This window comes from Anolis carolinensis, chromosome 5 (genome assembly GCF_035594765.1).
Source record: "Anolis carolinensis isolate JA03-04 chromosome 5, rAnoCar3.1.pri, whole genome shotgun sequence".
Lineage (NCBI taxonomy): Eukaryota > Metazoa > Chordata > Lepidosauria > Squamata > Dactyloidae > Anolis > Anolis carolinensis.
In genome coordinates this window covers 101,404,372-101,418,076 of record NC_085845.1, presented here as the reverse complement: position 1 = coordinate 101,418,076, position 13,705 = coordinate 101,404,372, and the positions used below count along the sequence as shown (strand labels likewise).

General features: G+C 36.7%; 1 protein-coding gene across 6 annotated transcripts in view; it reads left to right on the top strand.

The window, feature by feature from the left end:
- The window catches only part of ntf3 (neurotrophin 3), a 67,435-nt gene extending 54,939 nt beyond the window's left edge, over positions 1 to 12,496 (top strand). For 4 of the 6 annotated variants that reach the window (XM_008111343.3, XM_062981997.1, XM_008111342.3 and 1 more), the window contains exons 2-3: positions 6,873 to 6,940; positions 11,310 to 12,496. In XM_008111343.3, coding sequence (XP_008109550.1) covers positions 6,914 to 6,940; positions 11,310 to 12,107 — 825 coding nt within the window. In that variant the 5' untranslated portion in view covers positions 6,873 to 6,913 and the 3' untranslated portion in view covers positions 12,108 to 12,496. Of the gene's footprint in view, positions 1 to 6,872; positions 6,941 to 9,672; positions 9,704 to 11,309 lie in introns of all 6 variants that reach the window. The other 2 variants (XM_062981996.1, XM_062981995.1) reach the window with 1 other exon arrangement.
- Positions 12,497 to 13,705: the final 1,209 nt, after the last annotated feature.

Here is a 13,705-nt window from a genome sequence, read left to right as displayed (position 1 = left end):
CTTGAACCGACTTAAATAATGTCTCTCTAGCATATTTGAATTTCATTGGCAATGTCATATAGAAATTCCAATTCAAAGGCTTTGATATCTATAGAAATAAAATTTAAGAGCTCCTTGCCAAAAAGTAAGCTTTAAACATAAACAATTAAATATAAATCCGTCACAAATATGCAGAAGCAAGTTGGAACAACATGGTCTTCCTGAATGATTTTCTTGAAAGTAGGGCCCCTACTTTGAACAGTGTGACAGGTGTGATTTTATATAGAGGATCAACAAATGGGAGGATGGCATTTGACCTATTCCTGCTTACTGATGTTCTTTTGTAAATTAATCCCATTTGCATTTGTTGCTACATGAGTTTTGAACCTGGGATGGAGATGAGGAAGCAGCTGTTGGGATATGGGAAGCAGATTTGTGGGAAAAGGGGTATCTGATCTCCTCTCATGCTTCCTTGCCTTCAGATCATATCATACTTGCACCAATTTGCAAGGAAAAGCAGTGTCCAGACAATGAACACATGGCCTCCCTCTTATTAATTCAGTGCTGCTATGTTGTACAAATTCATTCAATACTCAATTCAATGTTTCCATGAATCAGGTAAAACACAACTCTCTCTCATGGGATATTACTCACATCAGAACTTTATACAACAAATTTGACAGAAAAAGTAGTTCATTACACATTAATGCTATGTAGTAATTACTGTATTTACGAATTTAGCACTAAAATATCATGATATATTGAAAACATTGACTACAAAAATGTGTTGGATAATCCAGAACGTTGGATAAGTGAGACTCTACTGTATTAAGATGTCAGACAGCTTTCCTCTGATTATGAATAATACCCTTCTGTATTGATAACTGAAAGATTCCATCACATCTGATGTATCAGAAAAATGTGTCCACTTTCTCTGCTTCCCTGTCTCTTATACATTTGGAGATACTTTTTGAATGCCATTTCCCTTTTCAGGTTCATATCCGTTCCCCACCCAATATATATATATTTAACTTTAATAAAAATGTGCATATGCAAAGGTTTGAGCCCTCAGAGATCTGGTTGGCTCGCTCCACAATTTATTCTTTTCCTTTTAATATTTTAACACAGAATAATGATTCTCCAGATGTACCATGTTTTAGGTTGATTCTCAGTTTTCTGCCAAAGACTAAAGCCTCTTCCATTCTCTTAATATTGTCTCACTCCAGGCTTACCATCTGTGCAGATACTCCTTGATCAGCTGCCAATTTTCAGTTTGGATGTTCTGCTACTAGTTGAGAGTTTTAAAGGAGGACAAAGAAAAGAAAGGTCTTGAGTTGCACCTGAATAATGTTATAACCAGAAAAATGCAACTTTTCTTACTTACAATTTACATTTTGAGTAAAGATACTGTGGTTTTGATCTTAAGATGGTAGTAACTTAACAGATTTTTCATATATTAGCAACAATAGCAACAAAATCCATTATGTGAAGAAATATCCCCTAAATGTTGCATGTAGCTCCAGGAACCATACAGTGTACAGTGTAATTTCTTTACACATAAAGATGGCCTGGGAGGAAAATATAAATAAGTCTGATTTAATAAGATATAGTTTCCATTAATTTAAACATCATATACAGAAGAGAACTTTCTACTGTATCACAGAAATACAGAGTTGAAGAGGAGACCCATAAGTCAAGAACTTTATAGATTTGGAATTCCTCCACTTCCTACTCAATTCAGAAAATGAAGACATGCAGCTCAAAGAGACAGTGATCCATCATTTTTTAAAGAAGATTTTAAGTGATGAAGATTCCATTGTCAGCATGAAGATATTCCTGCAAATACAAACCAAAATTTATCCTCATGTATTACTTAGGACTGTTATATCTAATCTTACTGTCAAGGACAACTGCTCAGACATAAATATACCTTAAGACATTTTTCTTAGGACTTGGTCTCAGCACTTTAAAGATGACCTTAGCCACCTTCATTGATATCATCCAGTCATACCATCTGGGGGGGGGGGGGGTGAGTCAAACAGAGGTTGACCCAGGAGGGCATGTAACCAGCTCCCCAGCTCCTCGTTTTACCCAAAAAAATCACTGGCTTCATGTGCAGGTTCCTTGACAGCTTCAGACACATCCAAATGATGCTTTGGGAGGATGGGGGGAGGAGAGGGGAAGTTTTTGGACAAAATGGGGAGCTGTGAGGGGACGCTGGGGATGACAACCCTGAAGAACCAGGATGCCAGTGGGGATTGGCTCCCAGGATCGCAGAACACGGTCCTGTGAGCCAGTCTCCACCAGACCACACCTGGAAAGATCTGTGCCTTACATTAAGATCTGGATCTTTCCAGGTTTCAAATTAATTCAGAGTAAACTGGGAAATTCGGGTTTACCTAAGATGTTGTTTAGATGCATCAGGTAAACCTGTGACCCATCATGGGTTATGAGCCTGTGTAGAAGGTTCCTATATCTCATCCTCAATGTGTTCAGTTGCTGTAGAATCAATCATGGATCAGCCACGTTGTGAAGTTATCTACTATGACTCTGGGCAGGTTTTTCTCTTTAGCCTTATAAGAATCCAGTCAATAAATATTATCAACCTCTCAACTGAAACCTTTATAACATTCAGGAAATAAGCCAGGGTTTTAGACCTTCTGATATGAATGACTTCCTCCTACTTTTCTGGAAGGCCTCAAACTCCCATGAAATTTCTCTTTCTTCCTAAAATCTTGTGCTAGTACTTCTAAAAATTCCTCCTGTTTGTGCATTTGTTCCTCTGCCATTTCTATCTGATCCTGAACCTTGAATTTAGGTTTAACAGATTTCTGGCTTATCTGAACTAGCTTCCCAATGTCATAACTCATGTCAACATGGGACATAAAACTGTCGTGTATAAGCTATATAGAAACAGACAAGGTTTAGAGGAAACTGTCCAAAACATTTGGCTAGGACAATCCAGGAAGCAATAAAAGACTGTTTATACTTAGGACAAATTATTTTTTTTAATAATAGACAAATATTAGAACAATGGGCTAAGAGCATGATTAATTTTTTTATGCAAAATGTACTTTTACTTGTTATTATTTATTTACAATGTTTCTTTTTTCCTCCCCCAAAGGGAATTTTTATCAATTATTATTATTTTATATACATAACCATCCTTTTCCGTTCCCTTCTCCCTCCCCACACATACCCTTCCCTGTTGACAACTTAAACTTTTTTTTCTTGTTACATGAGCCTTCTTTTGATTCTATCCAATTTTTTTCCAGCTTTCATCATCTGGTTTAACAGTCCGTAGTGATCTTCTAACTGGAGTCCATATTTCTTAAATTTTCTTCTGTTTTTCTGATCATGATTTTTTGCTTCTTATAATGTCCATAATATCCAGTTGCATTTGATACCATATATATTCATACCATTTTACAAGTGTCCATTTCTTTTATCTTTCCACTCCCATGCTATTACTGTGTGTGCTGTTCTGAACATTATCATCATTAATTCTTGCTCTTGGTCCTTAATTCTTTAATCCCCATATATCCCTATTAGCAAAATTTGCATATTTATCTCAAATTTTGTTTTAGTATGTAATTCAACCAGTTTAGGATTTGGTTTCAGAATTTTTGTATCTCTTCAAATTCCCACCATAGATGTGAGAACCATGCTTCCTGACTCTCACAATGCCAACATTTGGGATTTAATCCCTGAATCATATGTGCCAGCTGAATTGGTGTTCTATACTATTTCGTAATTATTTTCAGTTCTAATTCCTTATATTTTTCTATTTTTATTTTATTTAAACAATTGATTATATTTTCTATCTCTTCTTTTCCTAGGTCCCCTTCCTTTTCCCACTTGTTTTCCATTATTCTATACATATATTTTATTTAATCCTTTATTGCCACCAAGTCTCTCTTTTAACATATTGGGTATTATATTTTCTCCCTTATTACTTTCTTCCTTTTTGATTTGTTCCCAAATTCCTCTTACTGTTAGCCAATTTATCCCACCCCCTAATCTTTCCAATAAACATTAGAACAATGGGCTAAGAGCATGATTAATGAACAAATTCAAGTGTTTTTTGTTTCCTGAATGGGAATTTTGCATGCAGAACCTTTTATAAAACTGGTGCTGTTGAAATTGCTCAGTTCTGACAATGAATATAATGTGTAGGTTGTTTCTACTGTTGATTAACAAATAAAGTACCAGCTGCATGAGTGTGGCTTTTCTTTGAAACAAATGGTTAAGACTGCTTTGAAACCTTTCAACTTTTTCAAAGAGTTACATATCTTTTTCATATCAGTTATAAAGTCTTTTCTTATCTTTAATTCATCAAAAGGGGATTAGTTCAATTGTTTCTTGTTGATCCACAAACACTCTCTGTTCTTTAAAAGCCATTTGCCCCTTCTACACTGTTATATAAAATCTAGACTATCTGCTTTTACTTGGATTCTATGGCAGTGTAGAAAGAGCCTGTGTCACCAGTTGGTCTAAAATATCAGGGATTTTCTCACAACAATTTTGCTTGAACACATTTCGGCCCTGCAGTGTACATTCTTTCTGAGTTCAAATATTTACTTCTTGTTAGTCTCATAGGCTTACTGTTATGAGGTAAACAGTGTAAAGCAAACAGTCTTTAATTCTTTGTTAATAATGTAGTTGTCCAATCTTCCAAGTTTTAATAGCCTTTACTGAACTATTTTGGAGTTCTTAGATGATAATGTGGGAGTTGCCATTTACAGTGGCTTGCAAATTCAACTTTGTTGACTTATGTTCCTTTAAAACTCAGCTTGTTATTTTTTTAACATCAAACAAGTAGAAAAATGCAGACGCAGAAGTGAGAATAATTAGACATCAGTTAAAAAGCTTATCACAAGGTAAATGATCAATTTCTTCATTAAAAACAGACATTTGGCACTGCTTGGAGCTGCTTGGCAGCAGACCAGATGTGGGCAGGTTATTCTTCATAGACTTGCATGCTTCCATGATATATCCCACGTCCGGACATCAAAGTCAGAAACTAGATTTTGAGAACAACCTTAGAACTCTTTTCCCCCTAAAACAGTTTTATCGAATAAAGCTTTATAGGGCTTTATTGAATCTGCAAAAGAGTGATTTTCCCCAGTTCAAGACTGGACTGGAATTTCCCGCAGGTGGCGGTTTCTTCCCTCAAAGTTTTCTGAAGGACAGAACAATCTTGTTGGTGCTCTTCCACTCTTGTGAATTTCTGTAGAAGTCAATTTGTCTCTGCTATACTTCTGTCTAGTGCAACAGAAACATCATTTGGATATTTTAAAGGACACCCGAAAACCACAGCATCAAATACGACAACATCCTGGTACATTTTGCCATATTTAGAGGAGCCTAATATAGAATAAATATTCTCCTGTTATATTTTATATAGCAAGCCTATAGATCATGAGAGTGGAATGCTTTGGATGTAGTATATCTTGATTCCAACAATGCTTTTGACAAGGTAATATAATGCCTGATACCCCTGCAGATAAGCTGGTAAAATGTGGGCTATTGTTAGTTGGTTTTCAACTAGCTGAATGATTGAAATCAAAGAATGCTCACCAATGGTTTGTCTTTATCCTAGAGATAAATGGCAAATGATAAGCCTTAGGGCCTTTCTACACTGCCATATAATCCAGTCAAAGCAGATAATCTGGATTTTATTTGACAGTGTAGAAGGAGCCTTAGGGCGCTTCCAGATAGCAATTTAATGTAGGCAAAAACGGGTTAAAGTAACTCGTTTTCACCTGTGTTGCTATACCCACAGGGTTGTGGCACAATGGTAGAAGCACAAAGTTGTGGCAAGGAAGCACAAAGTGAAGAGGCAGAAGCATTTCTTTCATACTGTACTCATTCCAGCCTCCCTCCCTTTCTTGCTCTCTCCCCCTCTCTCTCTTCATGAAGTCAAACATACCAGAAATCAAAACCACACAAAATCTACTAACCCAAAGACACAAGTGAAGCAGGTAGCAATCTCCCAAAGCGGACAAGAGCACGAGGAACAAAGGCTGCTTCCTTGAAGCCCTAAAGCCCTGTACTGTAGCGCTAGCACTCCCTTTTGCGCCGTTCCCTCTTGCACTAGCACTCCCTCTCATTCTAGCTCTTAACTCAAAATACTGCTTTTATATCAAAGCAAAACCTGGGCCGAGCAACAGCTCTTAACTCAAAATGCCCTTAAGTTGGGATGCTCTTAACTAGAGATTCCACTGTATTCCTTTCCTAGGAAGACTTGTTGAAAGTCATGTTGTTGCTATAAATTGACCTGTGATGTGGCACACACACAGAGTCTCAACAGCAATCTGTCCTTGTAGGTGAGTTTCCACAGTTCTTTGATTATTTTGGCCAGTCTTTCCTGCTTCATTTTCTTCTCTACAACAATCTTTTAAAGTGCAGTGGCCAGAATCACAGTACAGGAGAGTCGCTTATCCAACATAAATAGGCCAGCAGAACGTTGGATAAGCGAAAATGTTGGATAATAAGGAGGGATTAAGGAAAAGCCTATTAAATATCAAATTACGTTATGATTTTACAATTTAAGCATCCAAACATCATGTTTTACAACAAATCAACAGGAAAAGCAGTTAAACACATGGTAACATTATGTAGTAATTACTGTATTTACGAATTTAGCACCAAAACATCACAATGTATTGAAAACATTGACTACAAAAACACTTGACTACTAAAAGGCAGACTGCGTTGGATAATCCAGAACATTGGATAAGCGAAGGTTGGATAAGCGAGACTGTACTGTATTTGAAATATAATCACACTATGTATTTCTAAAAGGACACTACAATATTGACAATTATTTTAATTCCTTTTCTAAATTGCATTGAATTTGAAATCCTGATGCCTTTTTTTTTTTTTTGCAGAAGCCACGCTCTGGGTCAACATTTCCAGATAGATACCAACCATGACACCTGCCCCTATATCCCCCCAGGTAAGTTTCAGACAGATATTTTTTTTTTTTTGCCTTCACATGCATTTCTTTACCCTACTTTTCACCAAATTTACAATTTAAAGTCCATCTTAGTTTAGAAATTGAACTCTTTGAACTTTGAATTCTTTCCTATTTCTGTTCTCACCACTCAAAATGATTTACTGTCTTCAATAAGTGTTCTCAGCACCTCTAATTTCTTGTTTCATTTCCGTAGCTTTCCTGAACTCCAATCTTTGTAGCTATACATGTTTTGCATTTTCTGTTGAAAATATTTTGTTTGCAACTGTAATATATTGTCATATTTCTTGTTATCTTGCACTTCTTTCTATTAAACTGGATTAGAAAAAGGCACCTTTGCATTCACTTAATAGGATCTTACTTATTTTCCCCTTTGGTTGCTTTATATGTATGTACTGTGTTCATTTAGTTTTGTAATATTTCATTAGCTGTTTTGTAATAGCTTTAATTATAGTCAGATTGTTTCTTGCTTCAAATGCTTGTTGATTGTGTTTTGACACAGCGGAACCTGTGTTTATATCATTTTGTGAATAAAAATATATATATTTCAATTGACAAAACTAAAATGACCTGCTGCCAGTGTTGTCCTCCTGAAGATCTAAGGGTAGGAAATGGAAACCCTGCTGCAGGGATTGTGAACCAAGTCATTGCCTGGCCAGGATGGAGTGAAGCCTTTTGCCCTCTCTATCAAATGCCAAAATATAACCCCGTGATTCTTTAGCATTTAAAGTGGTGACAAACTGCATTAATTCCATGGTGTAGATCCACTCACAGTCTTCCAGTGCTAACTTTGTATATGCTATTCAAAAATCAACTACGCCTAAGGATTACACTGTTGCTATTATTATTATTATTATTATTATTATTATTATTATTATTATTATTAAAATTAATATTTCTCCCACGGATGGGACTTACTTTACTAGATTAGATTTACTAGATTAAATCTTTCATTAAATGTGCTATGCCAAATTAGTACATTTAATATGTGTCATCTAGGTTATTCTTCAGTTCCCTTTATTACTGTAGACAAGGGAATGTGTTACCCATTAAGTGAAGGTGTACTGTGCAAAACACCTCTGCATTTTTTCACTTGTTGAGTAGTTCTTTATGCTTTCTCCTAGTAGTTTAAAGTCATCAGAAAGCTTTAGCACTAGGTTACTACTAGAACTTCTCCATATTGTGGTAGTTGACATCTAAACTATTTCAGTTTGGCCATGACTGGTCACGGAATCTTGTATTGTTCATCGAATTGGAAGGGGACCCATAGGCCATTTACTCCAGCACCCCACTCAGTGCAGGATCTTCAGTCTCAGCATTCCCAGCGGATAACTGTCCAGCCTCGTTTTGAAGGTGGCCATCACCTCTTTATGCAATTGGTTCCATTGTCAAATTGCTCTTAATGTCAAGAAATTCTACCTAATGTTGAATTGATATTTCTACCTACCTGACACTTAAAACCATTAGACTTGCACCCTCCTTTCTGTGACAGCCATTTAGAAATGTAAAGAGTGCTATCATGTAAATTCACACTCTTCTCCTTAACATCTCGAACTCCCATAACCTTTCCTCATACATTTTGTTTCTCACACCACTTAGCATCCTTATTGCCCTTTTTTGAACCATTTGTCTACATCTGCCCTAAAATGAGCACCCTCAACTGAATACATACTCCAGATGAGGCTTGACTAGGGCAGAATATAGTAGAATTATTACTTCCCATGTCTTGGAAACAAAAGTTCTATAAATGCAGGCTGATATACTATTTGCGTTCATTGCTATAGCATGACACCACTGGGTCCTGTTCAAGTTAATAAATAAATTACAATCTTAATGTTCTTTCCACATATACTGTTGGAAAGTCAAGTGTCTCCCATACTGTACGTGTTTAGCTTTTATGACCTAAATTTAGATTTTTGAATTTGTCTCTACTGAATTTTATTTTGTTCGTTTCAGCTCAAGTTTCAATTTTGTCCCTATTTTTTAAAAGGTTACCTATGCACCCCAGTTTTGTATCATCTGCAGATTTGCTCAGGGTTCCCTTTAACTCGTCATCTAAGTCAATAATAAAAATATTGAAGAATGTTGGCCCGGGACAGAACTCTAAAGTATTGCACTTAAGACATCCCTTCAATTTGAGGGGTAGGCATTGATGATGACTCTTTGAATTTAGTCTTTGAACAAATTTTTGCTGTCTGTCAGTTAACCTACTAAATTGAAAGCTTTGTGCCCTCAGAATGATCCTACCACATGTGATGCTACAGAGATAAAGGCTATTCCTACCTGACATGATCTTTATGTTCAGTGATGTCTCTTCTTTCAACTAAATTGTTGAAACTTTTTAAGCATTTCTGTCTATATCATTTGAGGGTGTATCTTGGACAAATATCAAAACTATAAACACTTTCTGAAACACAAGTGAAGTTTTTGTGTGTGTGACCACATGCTACAACGATCCAAGATGCAGCCTCCATTCTTGTTACCGTGTTTTGTTTTGTTTTTTGCTAAGTGGATTACTGTTGCAATTTTGTATTGCTATAAACTGATCATATTATGTAAAACCACTCAAATAGTGTTTGATCACTTCCTATGTGGCCCTTGTGTCCCAGAGTCTCTGCTTGGGTCTGGTTGCAACAAATATTTTGCCCTTCACTTCTGTCTGGATGTTCAAATCTGAACAGATATCAAATGACTGAGAATTTTCTCTTCTCTAGTGTGATGAGGCACCTGCCCCAACTTCAAGAGGTAAGCTTGCTAATTCTCTGTGTGATGGACACAGACCACAAAGAAGGACAGGTTTCTTACTAATAAGTAGTTCTTTAATTGGTCATCTGTACCCAAAACCTGTCCCCCAACTTCCTGCAGTTACATTTTACCTGACAATTTTCCAGATTAGTTCTGACCTCTGTAGGCTCTAAATTGAAATATGTGTGCCCAAAGGGAGTCACAGATGTAGTATGATGTAAATTAGTATATGTGAGCTCCCAGCCTCTCAACATTACAGCTGGATACAGAAAGTCACCAGAACTGTGCAGAAGGCAGACTCTCACCTCACTGTGCAACCAGATCCTGTTATGATCCTCCTCCTCACATAACCACCCCCCCTATCTTCATCTCGACTGATGTGGGCAGCACTGAGTAGTAAGTTCCTTTTGAACCTTTTGGTGCACAAAGTACCTTTCTTCCTCTTTCTTGTGCTGCCTTGGAAGGGACACTTTCCTTCACTTTCCTTCCAAGGGTGACTTCTTTCCCCACCTCCCATCTTGTGAAGGCAGAAAAATAGTGGGGGGTGGGAGTGGGGAGGCAGAAAGGAGATGACAAAGGGAGGCACCTTCTCAACACTTCAGGAGTTTCACACTTGGGGGAAATGGAAAGGGCAGCCAAAGCTCCTCCATAGTCCATGGTTTGACTTCACAGCCTCGCAGGGCAGTGGCCTGGTAGGTCGCAGACCACATGGAATCCTATCAGGGACCATATGTGACCTGTGGGTTGTATGTTGTGTAGGTCTGATCTGGACACAGAAGAGCCTGTTTTGTCACATAATTAAAAACATGTTAAAAACATTGTTTGCCAAAAAATAGGAAGACTGTACATTGACAAAGAGTTAAGTACCCCCCCCCCCCCCCATTACAGAGTGAGGAACTACTGTTAAACAGTCAGGAAGAAGTTTCACCTTTTGAGGGTGATCATTCAAAATGTTTATTGATAGATAAGCCACTTCATCAGATGTGCAAATTCATTAAGTTTACATATATGATGCAATTGGATATGGTAATACCTCTGAAAACATTGTCTCTCCAACAATTATTTGAAGAAAATTGAACAAAGGGGAAAATTGAACAAAGATCTCCTTATATTTCATTCTGTGGTTCACCAACATACTTTAAATTTACTGAACAAGATTGATTGATTGAACGAAGTATAAATAATCTGTGTTCTGGGATCTGAAGCATGTCTTCTTGTTTTAAACATTACCAGTTCCTAGCCAAAACGTTTACTCTTTTTAAGATACAACTGGCATTTGCTGGATAGTTCATCAAAAATTGCCCAGTGTTCCTGGTTTATCTCTGGCACTTTCCGTTATGGGGATATGAGGAAAGCGAGCCTGGAAAGTAATTCAAATCTGAGACTTGAAGAAATATTTTCATCCCAGTGAGGAAATGTTGAACCTGATGGGCTGGTGACTTTGTATGAGATAGTTCCATAGAATAATGTGAATTTTAAGAATCCCTTTCCTATATAATGGACGTCTGACATTGCACCTAAAAGAAAAAGCAATCAAAACTATACATGTGATTCAATTTGTCAGATGATTTTGTTGTCTCTAAGTTAACTCTTAATTCTTTTTCAGATCTTACACGTGAACAAGGTGATGTCCATCTTTTTTTATGTAATATTTCTTGCTTATCTCCGTGGCATCCAATCCACCAACATGGATCAAAGGAGTTTACCAGAAGAGTCACTAAATTCCCTTATTATAAAACTTATTCAAGCTGACATTTTGAAAAACAAGGCATCAAAGCAAATGGAAGATATAAAAAATAATGTGCAAAACACAATGAAGAAAATAGACATTATTGAACCAGATATAGATGTCAATGAAAATATGAAATTGGATTTCCAGACAGTTATTTCAATGGAAACAGAATTATTGAGGCAGCAGAAGCACTACAGCTCCCCCAGGGTCCTTTTGAGTGACAATACTCCATTGGAACCCCCACCATTGTATCTTATGGAAGAATATGTTGGTAGCTCTGGGGTGATGAATCGAACATCTCGAAGGAGGAGGTTTGCAGAAACTAAGAGCCACCGTGGGGAGTATTCTGTGTGTGACAGTGAAAGCAGATGGGTGACAGACAAATCTTCAGCTATTGACATTAGAGGACACCAGGTAACTGTGCTGGGAGAAATCAAAATGGGCACTTCCCCAGTGAAACAATATTTTTATGAAACAAAGTGTAAACAAGCAAAACCTGCCAAAAGTGGTTGCCGTGGTATAGATGATAAGCATTGGAACTCACAGTGCAAAACATCCCAAACATTTGTGCGAGCATTGACTTCAGAAAACAACAAACTTGTAGCCTGGAGATGGATAAGAATAGACACCTCTTGTGTATGTGCATTGTCCCGGAAAATTGGACGAACATAGATCTACATTTTTCTGCCATATAACTTATTATGTCTAAATTATGTGATATGCATGTAGCATAAATGTTTCTATTGTTTTATATATTATAAGTTGTCCTTATTTATTAAAATCCAGCAAACTACAAGGTATATAGATATATAAATATATATATATCTATAGAGAGAGAGAGACAGATATAGATATAGATAGATGATAGATAGATAATATGCTTTCATAAATAACCATAAAGTATGAATGTTTCCCACTGGCAGCAACATTTCTCATTACTGCTTTTGACTTCTGTTTTTTCCCCAGCTTTTCATAAACTGCCTGTAAAATCTTTGTGTAGTCAGTATTTTCCATTCAGTATTGTCAATCCATTGACCGCTGAGTAAAGCTGTTAAAAGAAATTGGATCAAGTAAGTTGTTTTCACTCTCCTGTGTGTCTATGTATAATTGTGGAACCTTCATACCATAATTTGGATGCTGGGCCAGTTTGGCAGTTCTAAGGTGGTTCCCCATTCCTACAGGTTACTATTCCAGAACCACTGCTAATAAGCTTCAGTGTAAGTCTTTTTAAAAAATGTCTTTGTAACCCTTTTTAAAGTTGCCAGTTTCTTTTTCTTAGAGGGCTAAGAAAAATATGTCAAAGCAGCAATCTATATCATTAGTATAATATACAAAATATAAACTTCCTTTTTTAAAAGAGTACTTTAAAAATCAATTTTGTAATGATCTTTTCTTTCTGTATTATAGAGGTGAAGTCCTATTCTGATTTTAAATGCTCTAGATTTCAAGGACAGAAGAGACTGTATATTTCTGGAAAAGACATTAGAGTCAGACCGGTTAAAAATGTTCAAATACTGTTAATGGAAAAAGCACTGGAACTCTGGTCCTGGTATCGATTCCTTACTATTTCAGGAGAGACCTCCTGTTCCTCAGACTATGGCTGCACCCCAGAAAAAGAGAAATAGAATGTATATTGAATAGATAAGAACAGATACTACACTTGATCTCAAACCCCTTTTGTCTCTACTGTTTAGAAAGAGCATGTTAAGGCCTGAGAGATTGCAAGGTGAAGAAGGGGTTTGAGTCTAAGACTCAGACTCTGGGAAACCAGAGTTTCAATTCCTACTTGGCCATGGAATTCTAGCTGATGACTTTGGACGAGGATTAGAAGAAATGTTAGAAGCAAATGCCAAACCTTCTCTAAATAAATCTTGCCAAGAAAATCCTATGATTGGATTCACATAAACTGGAGTTGGCTTGAAAGTACATAACAAAAACAATATTGAGGCTTATTAGTTAATCCCAATTAGAGTAGACTCATTGAATAGTTATTGAAAGGTGAGTCATTACTGTTTATCTATATCTCTATTGGTTTCATGCCATCACAGTAATTAGAAGTAAGAATACAGGATAAAAATTATGCTGTAATTAGAAGTCATGCTGTATTCATTTGTACACATTTGCAGCTGACAGGTATACAGCCAATATTCAAACAAATATACGGTAGCCATTTGTGCCAGATTCTAAAAAACCAGTTAAGCATCCTCCTCCTCCAGAACACCTTACTGTGCAAATGTGAACAACAAAATAGAGATAAATGGAGAGCAAAT